The following is a 21,445-nucleotide window of genomic DNA, read 5'->3' on the forward strand; positions in this document are numbered from 1 at the left end:
AAATTAGTCTTGGACATAAAGCATGAGTTCTGAGTCCTGAGTGACAGTAGAGACTGTGGTTTAGTCCTGTCTGGACCCTTTTGATTAAAAAAAAAGTAGTGTGTTCATGTGCCATGAATAGTCACTCATGGTCTAGTTGAGCTGTTTAAAGGGGTGGGAAGCAAACCTCCATACATGCCACAGATCATACTGTATGTATGCCTGCACTGTATATATATGCCGCTTCTCAGGGCAGAGAGCTGGGACATAAATGGTTTCCTCTGTGCACACACACTGGAATTCATAAGGTTCATGAAAGAACAGATTTGTCTGTCGATGTCCAACTTTTTACACACTGTTAATTTGACAAGTTAAACTTATTACGCACACACACACACACACACATACTGTACATACAGTGCGTCATATTGCTGCCCTGGTGCTATTTTTCAATACGTCCCTACGTTAATCTAATTAGCAGCCTAAGTATTAGCGTGTTTGTGTGCAGACAGAGGAAGGGTCGGCTCGAAGATTGACACATTGACCTACAATCTAGAGATGTCAACACTGCACAGGGTTCCTGCACAGGTCAGCCCAGTTATTTGTTATCACCTTCAATAAAGGAGTAATGATGTTCCTGCATAATTTAAAGAGGAAGAGGCCACAGATAAACAGGCTTAGATGAATTACCTGTGCTTACAGCAGCATTTCTGGAAAGTTCCCATCACGCAGAGCACACACACCATGAATTGATGAGAAAACTGACCTGACTGATTTGACACAGTGTCAAAAGTCTGCGTCATACTTCACTGTCTGCATTTTTACTGACATGCTTGCACTACACACACATCAGATGTCTTGATATTTCCAGCACTCGCAGATTTGTGATATGATGACGATTATACATGCCCGGTGCTCACAGTGGTTCCCAACCTGTCTAGACTGAGAATCCAGAGATTACATTTCACATATAGCTGTATTGCAGTCTGTGTTGTTAAAGAGGCCAGCTCCTTCCTATGTCCACCCTACATACTGTTAAAGAGGCTTAGACATTTTCCTGTCCTCTTTTAAGGACAGAAGCCCGACCTCTTAAAAATTGCCCTCGAAACCTCAGCAACCTCAATGCACAGGATATGATTAACCCCGATTCCAAACCAACATGTGAAATAATTAGTAATTCAGTCACTTTTGCAAAAGATATATAGCTTTTCATTCCAAAAGGCTGCCTTCATTTCATTATTGCTCTAAAAACATAGATAACTCTAGTTCACACTTATGGCCATTGCTTCCATTTTTACATGAATTAATCAGTTGTAGAGAATATATTAAGGATATATTTTTAATAATTGTAACTAATAATTACAGCCTATTTATTGATATTAATGCTAAATAAATTGTTAATTTGGTTACCTATTTTTGTAAGTTCATTCATCATCACTTTCATGTTTTAGCTCTAGCAGCATATACAGTATGTCTGTAGTTTGAAGTGTTTGTCATCTTGGCTTAGTCTCCCTTGAAAAGATGTAAAATATATCTGAAAAAGAACATATACTGCATATATAAGATAAAAACTGCATATAGATCCTATAGAGTGACACACTTCCAAACAGGCTAATCCAGGATCCTCCATTTAGATCAACGCTTTCCACGCACACAGGCCAAATCATGAAGACTAAACCTTATGTCATTAGTCTGACACTAGTTTAGATAAAGAGTTCTGAGGTTGTTATTTGATTGTTTTCCTCATGTAGGATTTCATGTAAATGATGAAAATGATGACAGGTGAAGCTCCCGCAAGGCACATTTTAATATTGTCCTAAAGCCTAAAGCCATTTTACCTCTTTTGTTGCTTTAACACTGGCTATAAAACTATAAATACTCGTACATGATGATTCTCAGTCACCAGGTCCAAGGGGGAAGCACTATCTAGTAGAACTATGTGGAAACATGAAGTCGAAGGCAACTGGACCTGCTGTTTGTTCCGTTTGAAGACTGAAACATAGCAAAACATAGTCAAGACCAAACACCAGGTCCAGCTGACTTTCTACATACTGCATGTGAGCGGTGTTTTCTTACCACTGGCCCTCCTGCATTGTCTGTATCTCTCTCACTGTGAGGGTGTCAAACCCATGCTGTAAGGCTAAATTAAATTAATTTGGAGGACATCCATGGAAAATGAGATTAATTTAAAAATAAAAGTGAAAGCAAAAATGTGATGTTTGAAATTGCCTTAGTTTTGAGGCTTCAAATGCAATGCAATCCAGTTCCAATTATAAAAATCAGTGGTACCTCACCTCTCTTACTTAAACCCACATTCTTAATGTCGTTTGTCACGTCATGTCTCTTCTTCTGTGTCTTTAAAACACTTCAGGAAGAAGAAGCAAATTTTATTGAGGTTTTTTTTTTTATCAAATTCACATGAAACTATATTTCACATTTCACAAATGTAATAATGTTTCTCAAGGGATGTTTGCAATATTGTTGAAATAATGTAATTTCTGTCAACAAAAGAAGTGAACAACATCCCACATGTAAACCCAGCAACTCACATGGACATGAAACGCGACCAGCGGGTTGTCCTCTCATGACAATGCTAAATACAGGCGTGCTGAGGTTTAGAGGGATAAGCCTGATAAAATCCTTTCAGATTGATCTTTGACACTGTCTACCCAGTTGGCCGCAACACGTCCCTGCTTTGGCAGGTAGGGAGGGCAGCAGCAGATGGGGCAAACGAGGAGACAGTGGGTGGTGGTGGGGGGGGGGAGATGCTGGCCTGGTGGAGAAGTTTGGCTGACCTTTTCCAGTGACCACATGACTGGAAAGAGGAGGATGTAGGGATTAGAGATCAGGATATAAAAGCACAACACAGACACAACAACATCGCAACCTCAACGAGAAGAAGAAAGAGAAGAGAAGCAGCTGAGATCTGCAGCCTCTTGGGATATCTGACAACAGGTGAGAATGAACTCTACTGCTGCGACTACTTAGCTTAATAACTCTTCTGGATTTATTAATGAAACTAATGGAATTTACAGTTACTACAGCTACTGCTACTACATTTTTATAATGTTGATCATGAATTGGTAATTATAACTATTTGTGGATTGGTTATAGATAAAGAGAGTCATGGCAGCACTGAACTAGTTGATAATTGACAGAGGATGCAACAATTCAGATGGGGATGACTTTGACTTTGATGATGAGGATAGCTTTAATTCAGCTCTGCAATTGTGCCTTTCTCACTAAAACTGTAAACTAATATAAGAAACAGCATGAATGACACGAGAAAGGAGTTTCTACACAATCTTGACTTATGAAAGTACAGTAGTGACCATCAAGTGAAAAAAGAAAAGGACAGGAATAACTGAAAAAACTATGACATTTCTCTAGCAAAGTGGTTTTATGTTGCAATTCAAATATCTGAAAATTGAATGTTGAAGTGCAGATGTGGTTAAAGTAAACTATGCAGGATTTTCTTAAAAAACCAATGTATAGGCTCATACAAAAGTAATGAAATAGTTAAAAAAACAAACGAAGAAAGAGTCTTACTAGAAGACATGAATAGAAATTTAAAGAGGAGAACAGGTGTGAGTAAAGCAGTGTAAAGAGGATTGACTTTAAGGGGAACAGTCACAGCAACAGATGGTACAGCTAATAACGTGCTGAGCAGCATCTCTACAGAGCAGCTCTGGAGCAGCTTCCCTTTCCTTCCCTTCCCAGCTCCCTACATATGAGAGCAGGAGGAGAGTCTCTGAGATCATATCCACACGCCATGTAGATCTGCTGTCGCTGATGCAGATAGCGCATATCTTTGAGTTACATAACGTGCCCTACTGGGATGTTTTCCACCTCTGTCAAATTGCCTTAACAGGATTACCAGTGTCAGCCGTCAGAGGAAGGGGGATGAGACATTAGAGCTCAAGGTGGATACTGCTTAAACTCAGGTTGATGAAGACAACAGGGACAGATTTATTTTGTTATGACGCCGAAGAGAGCCCATGCGCTGAAAACAACTCTGTGACATGTTGTGTCTGTTTTGATCCAGCACTGAACGACTTCAAGAGATGTGTCTTGAACAGGATTAAATGAGTGTAGGCATTCACTGACAGTGTTACTGCGCGAGTTAATCATTCAGTAATTAGTATTTTAAAGTTTGATTATCTAAACTATCAAATGTCAGCAGTTGGTTGGGATTCTAAAATGAAGACCTCATGAAAAAGTTTGAGGTTAAAAATAGAGGATTGTCTCATGGCACATGGCATCCCTGTTGTTCAAGAAGGCTAATTAGTCCACTGCGGATCAGAGTGGGATTAGAGCTAATCTGGCTGTTTAACCTAATCTGCATAATCTCCACTGATTAGCACTGGGATAGGGAGGGGTAACAGGATTAGCAGAGGGCAGCGGAGAGAGGGGTAAAGGACGAAAGAGGAGAGGGCAAAGGAAACTGTAAGATCCAGCTACGATCTCTGAGGTCACATTTTCATGAAATGTCTTCTTCCTTCTAGAGATCTTCAGCAGAAATGAACGCCAGCCCCCCTGCAGGAAGCGCCCTGGCCCCTGGTGGATCAACTGGCCCCACCACACCCAAGAAGGGACCACCCAAGTTCAAGCAGAGGCAGACCCGTACATTCAAGAGCAAGGCCCCCAAACCAGGCCAGAAGGGGTAAAAACAAATTTCTATTATACTCAAATGTGACCTGCAAATGCAATGAATCAAATCAGCTCATAAAATAGGACCACGACCGCTGACCTCTTTGTTTTCTCTTTCTCTACTCCAGCTTTGGTGACGACATCCCCGGAATGGAGGGTCTTGGCACAGACATCACAGTGGTGTGCCCATGGGAAGCTTTCGGCGACATGGAGCTCAGCGACTTGGCCAAATACGGCATCATTTAAACCTGCTGCCTCCTGCCTTCCTTGCCTGCCTGCACCTCTCCTCTCTCTAATCCTCTCCATCCTGCCTTCTCTCCATCTCCAGCTTGGCACGCCGTGATAAGGCTGCCGGCAAACCCCCTAATGCCCTCTCGTCATCTACCTCATGCTTTTCTCCACTGAGTGGACAGAAAGTATACTAATGTTCTTATTTTTATATTATATTATATGATACTGATTGCAGTATATATACTTGAAATGATATGACGAGAAACATAACTCCACACACCTTATTCCCTTTACTTTCATCCACCTACAGTAGTCCTCTCCTGACCTCTCTCCCCATTTTGACTCCCCTCTCTTCCCTTTGCCTCTCCTAATCCACGGCAATGGACGCAAGCAAAACACTAGTTAATACTAGCTTGTATTTGCTTCTAGCTGTCTATTAAAATGTAAATATTTTGTTTTCAGTTTTGAACCTTTTTACCTTGTCTTCCATCTTACCTTTTTTACTTCCTTTCTCTTTTTTGCATTGTATTTCAGACCTTGTGCACAAGGTTATTGTAAACACCAAGGGATGCAAGGAGAGTGCATGAATATGCTGTGTTGGTGAAAACTACAATGCACTTTCACATAATCATGGAGAAGGAACTCCCTTTATTCCCGCTCCCTTTATTCTCTGTCTCCTTGCTGCTATCTTAACCCACAGAAAATGTACTGTGAACCAGTATGTCCTGATAGTTGCAATAAATGTGTTTATTTTTAGTACTCATGCTGTCTCGTTCTGTTTTATTCTGGAACGCCTAATAAAAGCTGCAAAAAACATGTCAGGCTTTGTATAAATCTCAAGTAAAAACACATCTTGATAACACTAATTACAACTTCAGATGAGACATGAACATTTTTAGACAATAATGTTTTCCATCTACATCATCCAGCAGTCTGAACCTTTCCTCTAACCTCTAACTCTCTTAATGTTTTCTGAGTGCAAATAATAATAATTACAGCTAATTTTAAGGCTTCCTGAAATCATCACACTCCCACACGGCTCTTTGTTGGAAAAAGCAAAACAAATCAGGGTAATTGCTGATGCAAATGTCATCTAACAAGAAACTTTGTTCTTTTTCATCACACAAGAAATGATCTTTTAAGTTTTATAGATACTGTATAATATAATCCCTTGCAAAAAATGAATATATCCTATATATTATATTTCAAGGTTGAGGTGGTTTCTTCAGCACATCACTCAGTGGGAAAGATGCCTAATCATTTTCATTGAATGCAAAGGTGTTGACAGCTACCTTGAAGGCTGTAGCTCTTTCCAAAGATGTTGTTTCAGGCATACAGCAGGAGAAACGGTGATGCGCCATTAAATTATTGAACCAATCTTGACCTAAAAAAGTAGGCTATAATTCATTCTATCAAGGTGCTGTCCTAAACTAGACACCTTAGAGATAAGTTAGCCTTTGCTGATTTACTGATTCATGTAATTTCCTGCGAACCCTACCTGCTAAACCCTTCTCGTTTCAATTGTTGGGGACAGGAGTGTTGTTTCTTTCTGCCAATTCCAAGTAAGGCCATGAACTGGTCAGCCAGCTTCTTGACATGGTCTGCAAGCTCCTTCTCCACCTCCTCTGTGAAGACCATCTTTGTTTCTGTTGCTCCACTGCCTGTTCGAATTGGTCAAATGAAGTCAATATCTTTCAATGTTACAGTCTTTTTAGTGCCAAAGTCCCTCATTTTGTTACTATACTTCCACCACAGCTCAACAGGGAAACACTATGAAGAAACACAAAGAGGGAATTTGATGCTAAAAAGAATGTAAATGTGGCAGATATCCACTTGATATGACTAACTCAGACTGCTGGAGCCTCAGATAAGCTTCGGATAAACTTTTAAATGCATTTTTGCACAAAATAACTGTGTGGACACACTGTGGATTTTGGTCCCCATCACTTACATTGAAAGCACATTTGAAGGGGATCTTTTAACAGCAAGTATGAACAGGACGAATGATTACAGCGAGGAAAACCTCTTTCACTGTTCATACAGGCACTGTTTTAAGACAGACTTGAAAAATTGCGAACCTATCTTTTAAGTTGAACCACTGGCTCAGTGTAAAGTGAAGTAAAGTGTAAAGTGTAAGTTGTATTATACATGTTTTTAGACCTGGATAAATTTGTACTGACATTACAGTCATTGTACCTGACATGCAGAAAATTTGGCACAAGCAAAAAACAGGTTTTGATGTAAAAACAACACAACTTATCATTTCTCTAATGTGCTTCTCTCCATCACGGCCAGATAGACATGATGGTTGCTTCCTGAATTTATGGTCACATGACAAAACATATGCACGGTTGCCTAGATGCAGGGGGTGGGTCAACATATCCACTGGCTCATCTTACCCCACTCTCCCTACATTTTGATCTGATGCTGTCATTAGATGAAACATGAAGGGATCATCAAAGTTATAGTGTTGTAATTCACCCTGAGGGGGACATGAATGTCTCTACCAAATATCATTACAACTCGTGAGAAATTTCACTCAAAATCACAAATGTCAGCCTCAGGGTGGTGCTACAGGAAAAGTCAGGAGATAACCAAAGTCAGTATGATTCATACGGTGGGAAACATGGCTTACAGTGGAAAATTTTGGAAACTTGTTTGATATATCACTGGATAAATGAAAACTTTGCTAGCTTGGCTAAAAGGGACCAAAAAAAGGAAATAGGTTGTAAAAATTAAGATCTTAAACCGCAACATTCACCAGAGAACCACTGCCACATAGCTTCTGTCAACATCCTTCAACACCTTTGTCCATCAACAACTTTTCCCACACACATGGGTTGCTATGGTTTCTCTTTCAAAATAAAGACTCGCTATCAGCACCTAGTGACTGAAAAATGTTTCCATGTTTTCCATTTCAGCCTAACCAAATGACGGTGACGGGAAAACAACACGGGATTGCTTTGAGACACTTAAAATAAATGATGACATGTTTGAATTCCTCTGGTATTAAGTAACACAACAGGGAGGCTTTAGTACTTTTGTACGTTGCCACATACTGTACAATACACCCACATCTGCACACATTATGCTCCTGCAACAAACAGGCTTGATAGTTGAAAAGATTAAGCTCCCTCCCTGTGAGTTTTACACTATAAGAGTGTATTTAGAGTTGAAGAGTGAGATTCAACCGAACACACCCTATAAGCTCTACCTGCACAGGCATGAGTTGAGGTATTACATATGGGCTTGCACAACAGTTGAAAGCACTCTGTATTCTTGACGAAACTCTCCCTGCAGCTAACTCCATCACTTTAAAATGTTGTTGCTGTGATTTCCAGTAACTAAGGTGACGGCTGGTCCTTGTTCTGTATCCTGGTGAGACTGGGATGAGTCAGTTGGACTCACCTTAATTAACTCCCTCACAAAACTGTCAGCCTCTCAAACTTGATACAGACACTCCGGTTACTCCAGGTAGCGTGAGCATGTTATCTTTACATGGGATTCAAATTCTGATGGGAATTAGATTCAAAACTAGGGAGGAGTGAACTCTCTCTCCCTGGGTATGTGTGTGTGTGTGTGTGTGTGTGTGTGTGTGTGTGTGTGTGTGTGTGTGTGTGTGTGTGTTTTAATGTGTATCATCACCTCCAGGTGTGTGAGCCCCACCTGTAGTCAGAGGGAGGGACACAGGGAGAGAGAGGGAGAGAGACAGGAGGGGGCCGGGAGGAAAGTATGAGTAGGGGAGCAGGTTTCTGTGCTGTTGCCCAACCTGTTGATGCCAGTGGCTTCAGACTCCCAGTGGCTTCAGACCTCACAGGCTCCACCACTTCCCTCTTTTCCTCATCTTGCACTCTTCCTGTTACCTTGGGCCGGCAGAGATATGAGCACATCCTCTAGATAGGAGGTACATGGCTAAACACTAACCTAGCACCAACAGAGAGTTTGTTGCCACATTTTCAACCAAACTTCAAATCAAGACTTTTGGAGAATCTGAATTGGGACATCCCAAAGGATAAAAGGTAAGTGTGTTTTTATTAAGGTTTGGTCAGGCTGGGGACACTTTAATAGTTGAACTCATAGATAAAGACATCACCAAATATGTAAAGCTGTTTTCTTTATAATACTGAATAAGATCTATGGAATTTATAGTGTCTGCATTTTGTGTAATCAGTTGTCTAATAACTGCTATTATAATTGGCTAATAGCGCTTCTACTTTTAAACAAGTAAGGTCATAATCATTTTCAGTGCCTTATATTCAAACTAGCTGATCAAATCTTTCTGGCCATTGTTTTCCAAATCTTTTTCCCACTGTATGATTTTCTGACCAACTATAGCCCGCAAATAAAGGCCAATGTCAGGGAAAAGTTGAGTCCCTGGGTCATATTTATCCAGCGATAAACCCAGTAAAAGGTCAGCTTTGAATCTCTGACACTCAAACAAAGGCTTTGTTATGGGCTTGGAGGAAGTGACAGTCAGCTATCAGGAGTGAATATCTGTCACGGCGTGTCTCCTGCACTGTACAGTATAATAACCCCCCCATGTGTCTGTGTCTCTGTCTGTCTCCATGTTTCACCGCAGCTTTACGAGCTGATGCAGCGGAGTAGTTACCTTTCATGTCTGCAGCTCTCTGCCTCTGTCCCAACTTCACCTTCATGTTGCAGTTTTTTTTTTTCCTCCAGTTGTAGCCCTTGCTCACACACACACACACACACACCTCTTTGCCTTGTTCTGGCATGTTTATGCGCTTCCTCCACTCTCCTCTGTTCATTCTCGCTGTCAAACCTCTCTCCCCTTTTTCTTCTCCACGCCGTGACCTTCATGTTGTTTTGTCTTCCATTTCATCTTACTTATTTTGCACCGTCAGTCCATACGATGTGTTTAGGAAAACTTGTGCTCGGCTAACATACATGTGAAATGTTTTGTGCTGTTTGTTTCAGGAGAGAAAAATCCGCCATATCAAAGGACAGTTTGATAAAAGGAAAGACTGAATCCTCTTGTGGATTACTAAAATGAATTTGGCCTTTTCATCCGAGAGGCACAAATCCCTTTTCCCCCTCCTCCTCCTCTTCTACGTCCCTCTCACCTGTCTATGCCAGTCCAGCAACAGCAGCACAGTCAGTCCCGCAACCACTTCCTCTACTTTTTCAAATGTTATGCCCCGGATGGCTGTGCCAGGCTGCGGGGCAGGACTAGACCCCGTCTATACGTACCTGTGTGACCGCCAAGCAGCATGGGGCATTGTCCTGGAGACCCTGGCCTCCTCAGGCTTCCTGTTCAGCATGATTCTCCTGGTGGGCCTGCTGCTCTGGTCCCTGTGGATCTCTATCTCGTCAAGGCACCAGCGCAGCAGCATCGGAGGCACGGTGGCCTGCATGTCCATGTTCTTGTTGGCCACAGGTGGGATCTTTGCCATCACCTTCTCCTTCATCATCCGTCTCACCCCTCAGACCTGCCCTACCAGGATCTTCCTCTTCGGCGTGCTCTTCTCCCTGGCCTTCTCCTGCCTGCTGGCTCGCTGTCTCGCTCTGCTGGGCTTCGCAGCTGCCCGGGGCTGGGGGGAGCCTGCCGTGGCCCTGGGGCTCTTCACCGTGCAGGTGATCATCTCTACAGAGTGGCTGATCCTCATACTTGTCAGGGATAAGAAACCTTGTGAGTACAGCCAGGAGGAGTTTGTCATGCTGCAGATCTATGTGATGTGCCTCTTGGCTATCAGCTTGATCCTCTCCCTGCACTTCCTGTGTCGCTCCTGCTTCACATACAGCTACAACTACACAGGGCGAGCCCGGCAGCATGGCCGCACTCAGGCCACGCTGCTCTGCCTCACACTGCTGTTCTCCGCCTGCATCTGGGTGGTGTGGATCACAATGCTCATCAAAGGAAACGCTGAATTGGGCCATCGGCCACAATGGGACGACCCGGTGATCAGCATCGCCTTGGTAATCAATGGCTGGGTGTTGCTGATGGGGCACGGGTTGTGTCAGGTGGCCTTCCTCTGCAGGGGGGAGGCTAGGTCCAAAGATATCCCCCTGAGCTTCGCCGGCTGGACCAGCCCCAGTGCTGATATCCCAGGACTGGGCAGCCAGAAGGAGGGAAAAGAAAATGGAAGCTTTGAGAATGATGGCGAGAACAGGAGAGGTGAGAAGCTGTCCTCATTAACCAAAAACTGAGTGGGGCCTCATTGAAAGGGAGTGAATTATGTTTAGGGGTGAAGCTAAATGTGGGTGGACAGAGAATATTTAAATTATCAATTAATCTGCTGATTATTGCCTCAATTATCATTTTGGTCTATAAAATGTCATAACATAGGGAAAAAATCACAATTTCCCAGAAGGCAAGGTGACATTTTATTCCGACCAATAGTTCAAAGATATTCAGTTTACTATCATAGAGGACAAACCAGGCTGAACCATTGAATTTTTTTTTGGCACTTTTTCTTAAAAAATGACTTCATTCTTAAAATAGTTGCAGATTGATTTTCTGTTGATCAACTAATTGTTGCTGCTCTAAAAATAATAATAATACCTCATGGGAGAAATTCTTAAAGTCATTTAATTAATGATATCATATGTAAATACCACTACAGTGATGGCTCTCAGGTTGATGTCAACTGGTTGCATTGGTCAGGTCTGAGAATTAACACTTTGAAATATGTGCTTAAACAACATGAGTGAACTAACACATTATCAAATCATCTCTACACAAACTATAAGTCTGGAAATTATGACAACATATACTAAACAAGACAAACTGTACCGACAAACAGGGAACAGGGGGTCTCGGGTTAAGAGTAATCAGCAGGGATATATGATGGACATGTAACCTAATAGGAGTAGAGCAGTTTTTTACAGCTCCTGTACAAATAGTAATACAGCTAAAATCTATCAATCCTGGTAATTATGGTTGAGTCTGGCCAGCAATCCCAGATTCACAGAATGACATTCTTTATGTTGAAATATAACTGCCAGTCAAAATGAATATGGAGCGTGTGTCCAACGATACAAAATGAATTCCGCTATCAGTCGGCTCGGCTCTCACTGTGGGCTTTTATGATGAACAGTATATAATGAGCTGATAATTAGCTAATTGTATCATGTGTCTCCCTCCAGGCAGGAGGACTGAGACAGCCCTGCGATCACCCTACGAGTCTGGATTCTCCATGACAGTGAGTAATAAAGCATTAGGATTAACAATCTGACTTCACATAGTCTGTAATTAAACGCTGTGACCTTTTGCTAGTGGAGGCAATTATGGCTAAGTCATATTGTAAGGTTAATGAAAGCATGGTTTATCATAGGCTTTAATCGCACTGACATGATGAATGTGTGATTCTATGTATCTATGTGTGTTTCAGGAAATTGACCCTGACAAAGATTACACCATTCCTCGTCCTCAGACCACCAACTACAGGGAGCCTTACGATGAATATTATGGACACGATTAAATATCACACTGATTTTACTGTCTGGTGTTTTACTCACACACTCACACACACACACACACACACACGCACACACACATATACACATACACACACACTGAATATACCAAAGCCAAAGCTGAGGGTGACCCAACTCATGCACTAATCTGTACTTAAAGTACTTGGCACAAAAATGTTTTTTTATGTTTCATTTTCTTGTGCAAATGTAAATATGTTTTGTTTAGTTTTATAAGACATTTTAAATCTGCCAGTAGGATGTGAAATGCTCTTAAAAAGAAGAAAGAAATTTTAAAAAAAGACTCAGCAGTATGATTCATCTGCTTGAGTTTCATCATCGAGGCTGGATGGGTTCAGATAGTCCGGCTTTCTTCTAGTGGGAAATACACATCATAAATGCTTAGTGGAAGTGTGTCTGTAAGATGGTGTGTGGTGTGCACATTGTGTGTTGCTCTGAGATGGTATGTAATAGCCCTGAGGTGATGGAGGAGGCGTGAAACTGTCACTCTGAAGGTGCCAAACAACTGAGCAGAGCAGAGCAGAGGCATCTGTGAACAGTAGAGAGGAGGGATGAAAGGAGAGCAGAGGAGAGGAAGAGGAGATGAGATGAGACAAGACGGGAGGAGGATACGACAGGAGACCTGTCAGCACTGTGGGAGGCTTGTGCCATCGCTGATTAACATCTTCATATTCAAAGTGACATTACAGTCGCTGGGCTCTGCTGTGGCGCAAACAGGGGATGTGTTCTTTGTGCAGAGAAAGATACGAGGTCTTCAAACAAAGTATGCCTCTTTTCAATAACACGTATCCTAATGATTTTTTTTTTTATTACACATGCTGTAAAGTGTTATCAATTAAAGGTTTATCTGTATATAAAAGCTTGGATTTGTTTGTCTCTTTAAGCTCAACCTCTTCTTCTCACTCTCATAATCTGCGCAGATGGCACACCAAAGGCCAATTACTCTCTCAACCGGAATCAGTGCCATAGCTGCAGGCACCCATTGCATACTGGAGGATTAACCCCACACAGATCAGACTGGTAGTACCATATATACACCACCAGGGGGCAATGTCTAGGCATACCAGGTAGACCGACCTGCTCTGGGTGGAGGAGGAAAAACTCATTGGAAGTGAAAGTTTTTCAAGAAATCCAGTGCCTGACTAAAGAAATGAGTGTTTTAGCAGTAGTAGCAGCAGTACCTTACATATAACATTCATTGACCGTTGTATTATAGTCTAAAATAAGTAACATTAACTGAATTTTATAAACTTCAGTCATTTATAGTCTGATGATTCAGTTTGTGATGGCCTGTTGTGAACTTATTGTTCTCCCACAGAGAACTGTAGTGACTCTGCCATCCACAAAGGTCAATTCCTCACTTCAACGGACGCAATCTTCACACATTCCCTCTTATCAGACGGCCCTCAATCTATTCTTCCAATTAGCCCAACTTCAATTACTCAGAGAGAGCATCCCATTAAATTGGCAATTGGCCTCTTGTGCATTAGTGCAATTAGCAGGGATATGAGGTTTCCCGCCACATCCAACCCATTTACGGCCATTAACTCCTGATGCAATTAAAGATTGTTCCAGATTGTTCCCCCTTGGCAGCAATAAAAAAGAAAGTTGGGAGATGGCAGCAGCAAATGTAGGAAGGGTTTATCGCGAGCTATCTGGAGGAACAAAAGTCAAGAGTTGACGCCAGCGCAACCCAGCCGAGCAGTATTAATGTTGCCTCTATCCATCGTCTGACTCACACAAGCTAATGCACCATTGAGAGGGAAAAATTGCAACATGCCTCTTAGCTCTCATACCACCTTTAATCAAAAACAGTTCCTCCTTCTTTTGGTGTAGGGTTTTGTACTATTTAAAGCAATCTCTCTCCTGATTGCATAAGCCAAACACTGCAAAGAAAACGATAAGAATGAGACAATCATGGAAAGGAAATAACATAATGGCTACCAGCTACAAAATCAAGAAACATATCAGGGCATGTGCTCTATCACCTCTTGATCACCATTACGTATGAGAGCTTGGGCCCTCATACAATGTGAAACCTCACTCAGGTAATAAGTATTCAAAGACCAGTGTAAAAACCAAACAGTTTATTTATTATATACATTCAATAATAATGAATGAATAATGAATAAACAAGGCAGACACAAGGATGGCAAAATAAAACATTGTGAGAAAAATCAACGTCACTTATTGAAAAAAAAAATCACTTGGATAAAATGAGCTTTTAAGAGCATGTGACATTAAAAAAAAAAAAAATCCACATGCAATTCAAACCCATTTATTCAATCCCTGTACAAAAACTCCCACTGGGTTGACTTGAGCACAGTGCAGGGAGTCGGAGTCAGAGTTCAGACAGGCCAACAGCTGAGGATAAAACTTTGGCTTCTGTGTTATTCCAGCACACCTCTGTGGTTTTAGTTTTAGTTTTTTGCAGCTTTCAAAATACTCCAATTAGAGACAAAACAAGCCAAAGCAGCCCGCAGCATTCGCTGCAGCTGCACCACAGTCGCTGCTCGGTAACGATTACGCCGTCTCCACGCAAGCTTTTGCCAACTGGATGAGTGAGGTGGAGATGTTGCTGAAGGAGCATCTCTGTGGGCAGGTTCATTATACTCTGTACCAGGCGACCGCTGCCAGGTTGATGATGTTTTTTGTGCCTAAACAGCAGCTTCATCTCTGTGGAGAAACTTCTTTTTTTTCCCCCACAGAACAGCTTAAGGCCAAATTGTCATTGGATTGGTCGTCAATGCTATCACTTTATGAGTTTTACTTTCATTATCAAAGAAAACCACAGGGGGTCAGACATACCAAATTAAACTTAACACATCTGATATGACTGGTGATTACCACGACGACCACAGAGGCACAGAGCAGAGATAACCCAGATTATTGAAGCGGACCGAAATCGGCTGCGTCCGCTTGCTTCTCCCCTCCCCACCCAGACACTTTCTCCTGGACCTTTACTGAGATTCCTCGCCACTCGTGTCACTTCGCATCACATAACCCTCTCCGCCAAAGTTCTCTCTACCTCCTCCTGCTACATAAACACTCTCCCATCCTCCACCCAATCTTCCCTCTCCAGCACTATGATTTGAATTCATGCACAAATGAAAAGATTCTCTGACACCCTTCCTCTCTCTTTCTCTCTCTCTCTCTCTCTCACATAAGCATGCATAGCAACACTTCTGATAATACTTGTAAGGAATTAATAAGACAAAAAAAAGAGGTAATGCTCGTCAAAAATACTCATTGGACCTACTGCACACACTTTTCACAATCATACAAAACATTATTACCCCTCCTCACACTGTCCGCTCCGCCCTGAGCGCACTGTACCCCCTGAAAATAAACAAGACAGCGGGGGACGTTGTTATCCTGTCAGCTAATGATTAATGGCTCAGCTTCTCACCTTCACCGTCACCACCACAATGTCCCTCGACTAACCACCCACACACACACACACAGTTTAATTGTTCAAAAGGTGGCCACTGCTGGGCCACAGGGCCCTTTCAACATTGTGTGGACGTTAACTTTGCCTGTAATTTGGCCTTACTGGCAATTCAAAACATCCTCTCCTGTCCACCTCTGTCTTTCTGCATATCCCTCATGACTCCATCTGCTCTGATTTCCCTTGTCTGCAGCAAACACCACTGCATCTACTACAGCGTGTTCATGTGTTAACCAAAAAAAAAGAAAAAAAAAAAGAACAATAAATTAGTGTGTTGACCGAATTCAATTTAACAGGGTCGTCTTGTTTGTAGGTCGCAATTCCCAAATTGTTGCAACCTTTAAAAAACGTCTATCTTTTTGTAGACACTGTGGCAATGACATTTCCCAGGATGCTGTTGCAACACTGTACTGTTTCAAACAAGAGAAACAAAACAGCTTTAACCCACAAATAAAGAAATATAACATTAAGTAAAGGCAAAAAAAAAAAAAAAAATCAACCACAAAAATAAGAAATACATCAGGACCAAAAATGTGCTTTCTTCAGAAAAATCTTTGGAACCAAAAAGGCAAATAATAGCAATAAAAACATAGTGAGAGTATATGGAGATGTAATACATAGGACAGAGATTTAAATTGCTTGCTAGTCTTTGTACGACGCCTTCAAACACACCGGTAAGGAGAACTTTAAAAAGTATTCAGACCGAACAATCCCAGAGAGCATGATGGACTTAAAATTACAAAAATGACGTGGACAGCAGAGTTCCCAACTAGTAACAGTGTATGTGCTGTCCTGTCACGCTGAAAATAACGAACATAATAGAAAACTGTCAGCTGCTTTGCCCACTAGAATGAATCTTAGGATACTTCAAGACACCGTTACATGACTGCGATCTCTTTGTTTTAATGTATTCTAATCTGGGCTGTTCTGCTGGGATCTACTGTTCTGCTGAGTTGAGATCAGACACCGTTTCCATGCACGGAGCAGCTCTGCCTAGAAGCCTGTAGGCATAAATATCTCAATTGGCCAGGAGGGATTCCCATTCGGCTTGACTGGCAGATGATTGGTTTCCCATGTGGGCGTTTCCGAGTTCAAATCCGCTTTTCTAAATCTAGTTCATCTGTGTTTTATGGTTCTTTGTCCATTTGACCCGTTCATTCACTGCAGCTGGAATGTCTGACTGTCGAGGAGATAAAAAGAAGTGAGTCCTTCTTAGGAAGAAGCACTATGAGCAGATAAGGAACTAACATCAAGGATGAGCTTTAGGGGGGGGAGGCGCACTGAATTCTCAAAATGGACATACAGGGACAGTTCAAGGATGAAATGAGTAAACTGATTCATCTTAGTGTTGCAATTAGAGTAAGAAATGGAATATATGTGGACCAGCAATAAGGACAGTGTGAAATTAACGGACAGTTTCAACACGTCCACGTTATATATATTTCTATGCAGCTTCTTATCAATGGCAGCAAAACAGAATAAGATTAAACAAAAACTGAGGTAATGCAGAAAAAAACAAGTTGCTTGTTTCCTTTTCTTTGTCATTTTCACACTTTTTTTGAATGATCTTTTAAAAACATTTGTGTTTTTCTTGTGTTTCCTCTTACACTTGGGAGAAGATGTGAAATGGAAAATGACCAAAAAAAACAAAACAGGAAAAAAAAACAAAACAAAAAAAAAAAAACAGAGGCTTTTCCCATGCCGTGTTGTTCATAGTCTGTTATTACCGAGACAACAGTGGTTTCTGTCAGTCAGACGCTCCCAAGTTCCCTCCTCCGGCTGAATGTTCAGTATGCCATCTTTACAAAAGAACAACAATAATTCCTACATCTTGTATATTGAGCAGTCCGAGTTTGATTCGTTTTTTTCGTTATTACAGCACAATGCTAAACCATAGGGACGTCTCTGCTGTGGAGGGCTTTACGTCAATGTAGTGTTTAAAAACATAAGTACCTTTTTTTTTTTTTTTTTTTACTAGTAACGCTGTGCTGTGGCAGTTCTATCATCGTGTGCAGGCCAACACTAAAGGAAAATGGAGAGGAAACTGTATACTGAGTGCTCAATGTAAGTGTGTGTATATAGGTCTGATTAGGTCTTACAGGGCAGTGGATATACTGTAAGTTCAAAAAAGGTTTGTAGTGTGCAGGATCACACAGGAACAGCAGTCTCTCTCCTCCCGGGTCCCATAGTGTTTCTAAAAAGGTAACCGTCCTGAAATTGTGCCCCGTAGTTCAAAACAGCAGGCTCCGGCATTTTTTTTTTTTTTTTTTTTTTTTTTTTTTTGATGTGGGAGACACTCCTGGCAGTTTTTTCATTGTATCCACGTCAGTGACAGACAGACGAGTACAGAAACAGAGTTTTGAGTTGATGATGTGGCAATGACCTCTCTCGCCACCAAAAAAAGAAACAACAAAACACATGAGTTGTCACTATAGTTCGCCTGCAGAAAAAATGGAGGGGAGCTCCCGTCAAACAAAGAGCTTGAAAAAGGGGTTTTGGAGCGATGTGAAATTCCTTGGATGTGATTTGCAGCTTTAGTAAGGAGCAAACCGACTGTATCCCGCCCGGTATAAACTGGCCTGAAAGAGAAAAGAAAGACAACACAGTCATATACTGGAAATAATGAAGTTACAGCAGCATACAAATGTGTTTAAGAATTATGTTGCATTCTGGTATTGCAGTACATCTATAAAATGTCTACATTTAGTTATACTACAAACCCACAAATGATATATTTATTCTTTTTCAGTCTTTTCAGTTTAATAGTTAATAAGCTCCACGACGAACACAAAAAAGAATTTAACATGAGCACACACTGTTCAGTCCTCCTCCTCTACTTTGTCTTCTGTCCTCTCAAAAAAAAAAAAAAAAAAAACAGACTACTTATGTAACGTTAACTGCCCTCTTTAGAAATTCAACAATCTAATATTCCACTCTGGTTGTTTTGTAGAGCTAGAGTCAGTTTTCTCACCATGGCTCCCACTCCGTAAGCAGCAGCAGCTGGAGCTAAAGCGTGGTATGGATCTGTAGTGTACACCCGGCCGTAACTAGCAACACAAACACAACACACAAGACATGATTTGAGTTTTAAGAAAGTTGTTTTTGTTTGTGGATTTTTATATGCAGCTGGCACTCCTCTCCTGCTCTAGAAGACACATTTAAAGAAGAAAATGTTTTGAATTAACTATCAGAGTTGAGATGCTTTCATATATTCAATTTATTAAGAATTCAGAATCACTTAATGGCATCATGCTGCCAGTCAGGTACATTTTACACAGCACGTTATCTTCTCCTAAAAACACATTTTCATGTTTGAGAGTATTTCTGGCTTTATCTGCTTGCATCCATAAACGCTGAGCCTCTGATGTTCTGTTGTACAGTGAGGTGTGTCTGTGTGTGTGTGTGTGTGTACGTGTGCGTCTCTGTTTGTTCATGTGTGTCCTGGGTTGAACTCACCTGTCACTGTAGGCTGCAGCTGCGGCGGTTGCTCCGGTTACGGCCGCGGGCTGGGCGTAGCGATAGGCAGCGGCGGCAGCGGCAGCAGCAGGGTAGCCTCCCTGGAGACACACACACACACACACACACAACATAGCTAACTCACATGCCTTTGAGGAAGACGGTGGGGTAAGGTGTGTAAATGAGGGGGGGGTTGGGTGGGGGCACATATACAACATACTGACATTTAATTTTAAGAATTCTTCATATATATATATATATTTATAGAGGGATCCAAAAGTCTGAGATCACTTTCTGGAAAGTGGTTTCAGAGTTCTGGACCCCTCTATATATTTCCTGGCATTTACTGGACGTATACCCCAACTTATATATCATATATATATACACATTTACAACTGAAATACAGTATGTGTCAGTATATTGCATTTCCGTATGGGGAAAGGGGGAAGTGGTGTGCTGTTGGATGTGGGACAAAAGTGCTTTAACAGTGAGACGGAGAGGAAATTGGACTGTCGAGAATGAGTTAGATTGTATTATTACGACTACGGGAGAGAAGGGGAGGTAAAAACAGTGGAAGACAAAATGTTCACACAGTTGAGGTCATATAGAAACCTCATTGTCTCATCAGAGCAGAAGATTCAAGTAATGAACAGATATGTCAAAAAGAACACCTACAGTAGTTCGAGGACACTAGTAGAGATGTATTTATGACAAAAACAGCTTTTCTTAAATTATTATTCGTGTTCTTTCACATGGATTCGGGAGACAGACCAAAGAAAACAGAAAGGTAGACAGGAAATAAAAAGTCACACACACAAACACACCCACGCGAGCCTATACTGACACTAAAAAAAAAAAAAAAAAAAATCCCTCTCACTGAGACTGCATGCAAATTACATTTCAAACTTACTGAAAAACACAACACCTATGTATTTGGACCTGATCAGAACAGAGCAAAGCACACAACAGAACAGAAAACCCCCAGCATTCTCCCAGACGCCTGCAATACACGGAGCGGAGGCGGAGGGGGGGCGGGACAGGAAAAAAAAAAAAACGGGGTTATTAGGGAGAGAGCAAGGCTTTCTGGGTGAGTGTAGGAAGTGGGAGAAGAGGAGGGGGGGGGAAGGAGGGCAGTAATACAGTATGTCTGCATGCAGCAGCTGATCAGCACATGCTTCAATAATCATCCCGGGAGGGGTCGGATCAGGGTGGTTAATTCAGGAAGAGACCATGTTCTCCGTTTTAACTTGAGACTTCAGAGCATCTCACACCCCAGGCTAACATTGCTGTGAAATCGTAGCCTCCAATTTTAAAAGGAATGATGCTTAAAAAAAAAAGCTCCTTTTTGATGTTTTTTTGCCGACAAGAGAACAAATTAAGGATTGGTATAATTTTGCTTCAAAACTAGCCAACCACACAAAAGAGACCAGGTTCTCTTTTGAACAAACTGGTGGGGAAAAAAAATACACACTTAATACAATTTAGTAGTTTAGTAAACAAACAAACAAACCCCTTCCCCACAATCAAGAAAAGTGCACATTTCAGTGAGTTAGTAGAAAAATAAAGCAAAATTCAAAGCAGTGGTCAATAATTTTTTTTTTTTTTGAACAACTAAAAGATGTTCCAGATCAGATCAGAAGATGATTCATAAGATCAGAGCAGGTAGTAGAGTAAAACAATGCACACTGTGGGTTTAGGTGTTGAATTGACCCTACCTGAGGCAATCTGGGACTAAGGACTGAGTCCTGAAACACTAGTCTATAGAGAGAACAGAAACAACCGTTGTCAACCTGGATACACACACACACACACACACACACACACGCACGCATACTCTCACACACTGACGCACGCTGCCGCATACGCCCACAGAGCAGCCTTTGTAGTGGTGTGTTAGAGACCCTCTATCCTATCATTAACATTTCACAGCTCTATTTATTCTATTTTTAAATCAATACAACTTATTTTGACCCGAGCTGTTTGTATAATGAGGGCTGTTTTTTTTTTGTTTTTTTTGCCGCGACAAAAAAGAATCCTGAGGCAAAAACTACTCTGTATCATGATGGTTCATGTGTTAATTTGTAACCAGCGGTGCTTCTTCATCGTGGGCTCATTCACCTGTTATGCAGGCAGCTCTGTGCAGCGCATGACTGGACGCACATGCAGAATCACCCCCAGAGAAGAAGAGCAGGAGAAAGCCGTGAGAAAAGAGGGACAGAGGGTGTG

The 21,445-nt window shown here is 41.6% G+C and overlaps 3 protein-coding genes across 8 annotated transcripts in view; 2 read left to right on the forward strand and 1 right to left on the reverse strand.

Moving 5' to 3' along the window:
- The first annotated feature begins 2,854 nt into the window (after nt 1-2,854).
- LOC121884669 (retinal cone rhodopsin-sensitive cGMP 3',5'-cyclic phosphodiesterase subunit gamma-like) lies at nt 2,855-4,988 on the forward strand. Its single transcript, XM_042393608.1, has 3 exons — nt 2,855-2,934; nt 4,485-4,642; nt 4,758-4,988. The coding sequence occupies exons 2-3, from the start codon at nt 4,500-4,502 to the stop codon at nt 4,873-4,875; spliced, it is 261 nt and encodes an 86-aa protein (XP_042249542.1). The 5' UTR covers nt 2,855-2,934; nt 4,485-4,499; the 3' UTR covers nt 4,876-4,988.
- Nucleotides 4,989-9,858: 4,870 nt separating this feature from the next.
- On the forward strand, nt 9,859-13,115 carry LOC121884642 (G-protein coupled receptor family C group 5 member D; the record flags this gene model as incomplete). Its single annotated transcript, XM_042393562.1, has 3 exons — nt 9,859-10,996; nt 11,968-12,023; nt 12,213-13,115. Coding segments are annotated over 3 exons (1,284 nt in total), but the record flags the coding sequence as incomplete, so codon positions are not given.
- Nucleotides 13,116-17,163: 4,048 nt separating this feature from the next.
- The window catches only part of LOC121884827 (RNA binding protein fox-1 homolog 2-like), a 41,361-nt gene continuing 37,079 nt past the window's right edge, over nt 17,164-21,445 (reverse strand). For 4 of the 6 annotated variants that reach the window (XM_042393848.1, XM_042393846.1, XM_042393849.1 and 1 more), the window contains 3 exons: nt 19,220-19,320; nt 18,735-18,810; nt 17,164-18,342 (listed from right to left, as the gene is read on the reverse strand). In XM_042393848.1, coding sequence (XP_042249782.1) covers nt 18,298-18,342; nt 18,735-18,810; nt 19,220-19,320 — 222 coding nt within the window. In that variant the 3' untranslated portion in view covers nt 17,164-18,297. Of the gene's footprint in view, nt 18,343-18,734; nt 18,811-19,219; nt 19,321-20,934; nt 20,978-21,445 lie in introns of those variants that run through there. The other 2 variants (XM_042393847.1, XM_042393851.1) reach the window with 2 other exon arrangements.

Source organism: Thunnus maccoyii, chromosome 18 (assembly GCF_910596095.1).
Source record: "Thunnus maccoyii chromosome 18, fThuMac1.1, whole genome shotgun sequence".
In the NCBI taxonomy this organism is placed as follows: Eukaryota; Metazoa; Chordata; class Actinopteri; order Scombriformes; family Scombridae; genus Thunnus; species Thunnus maccoyii.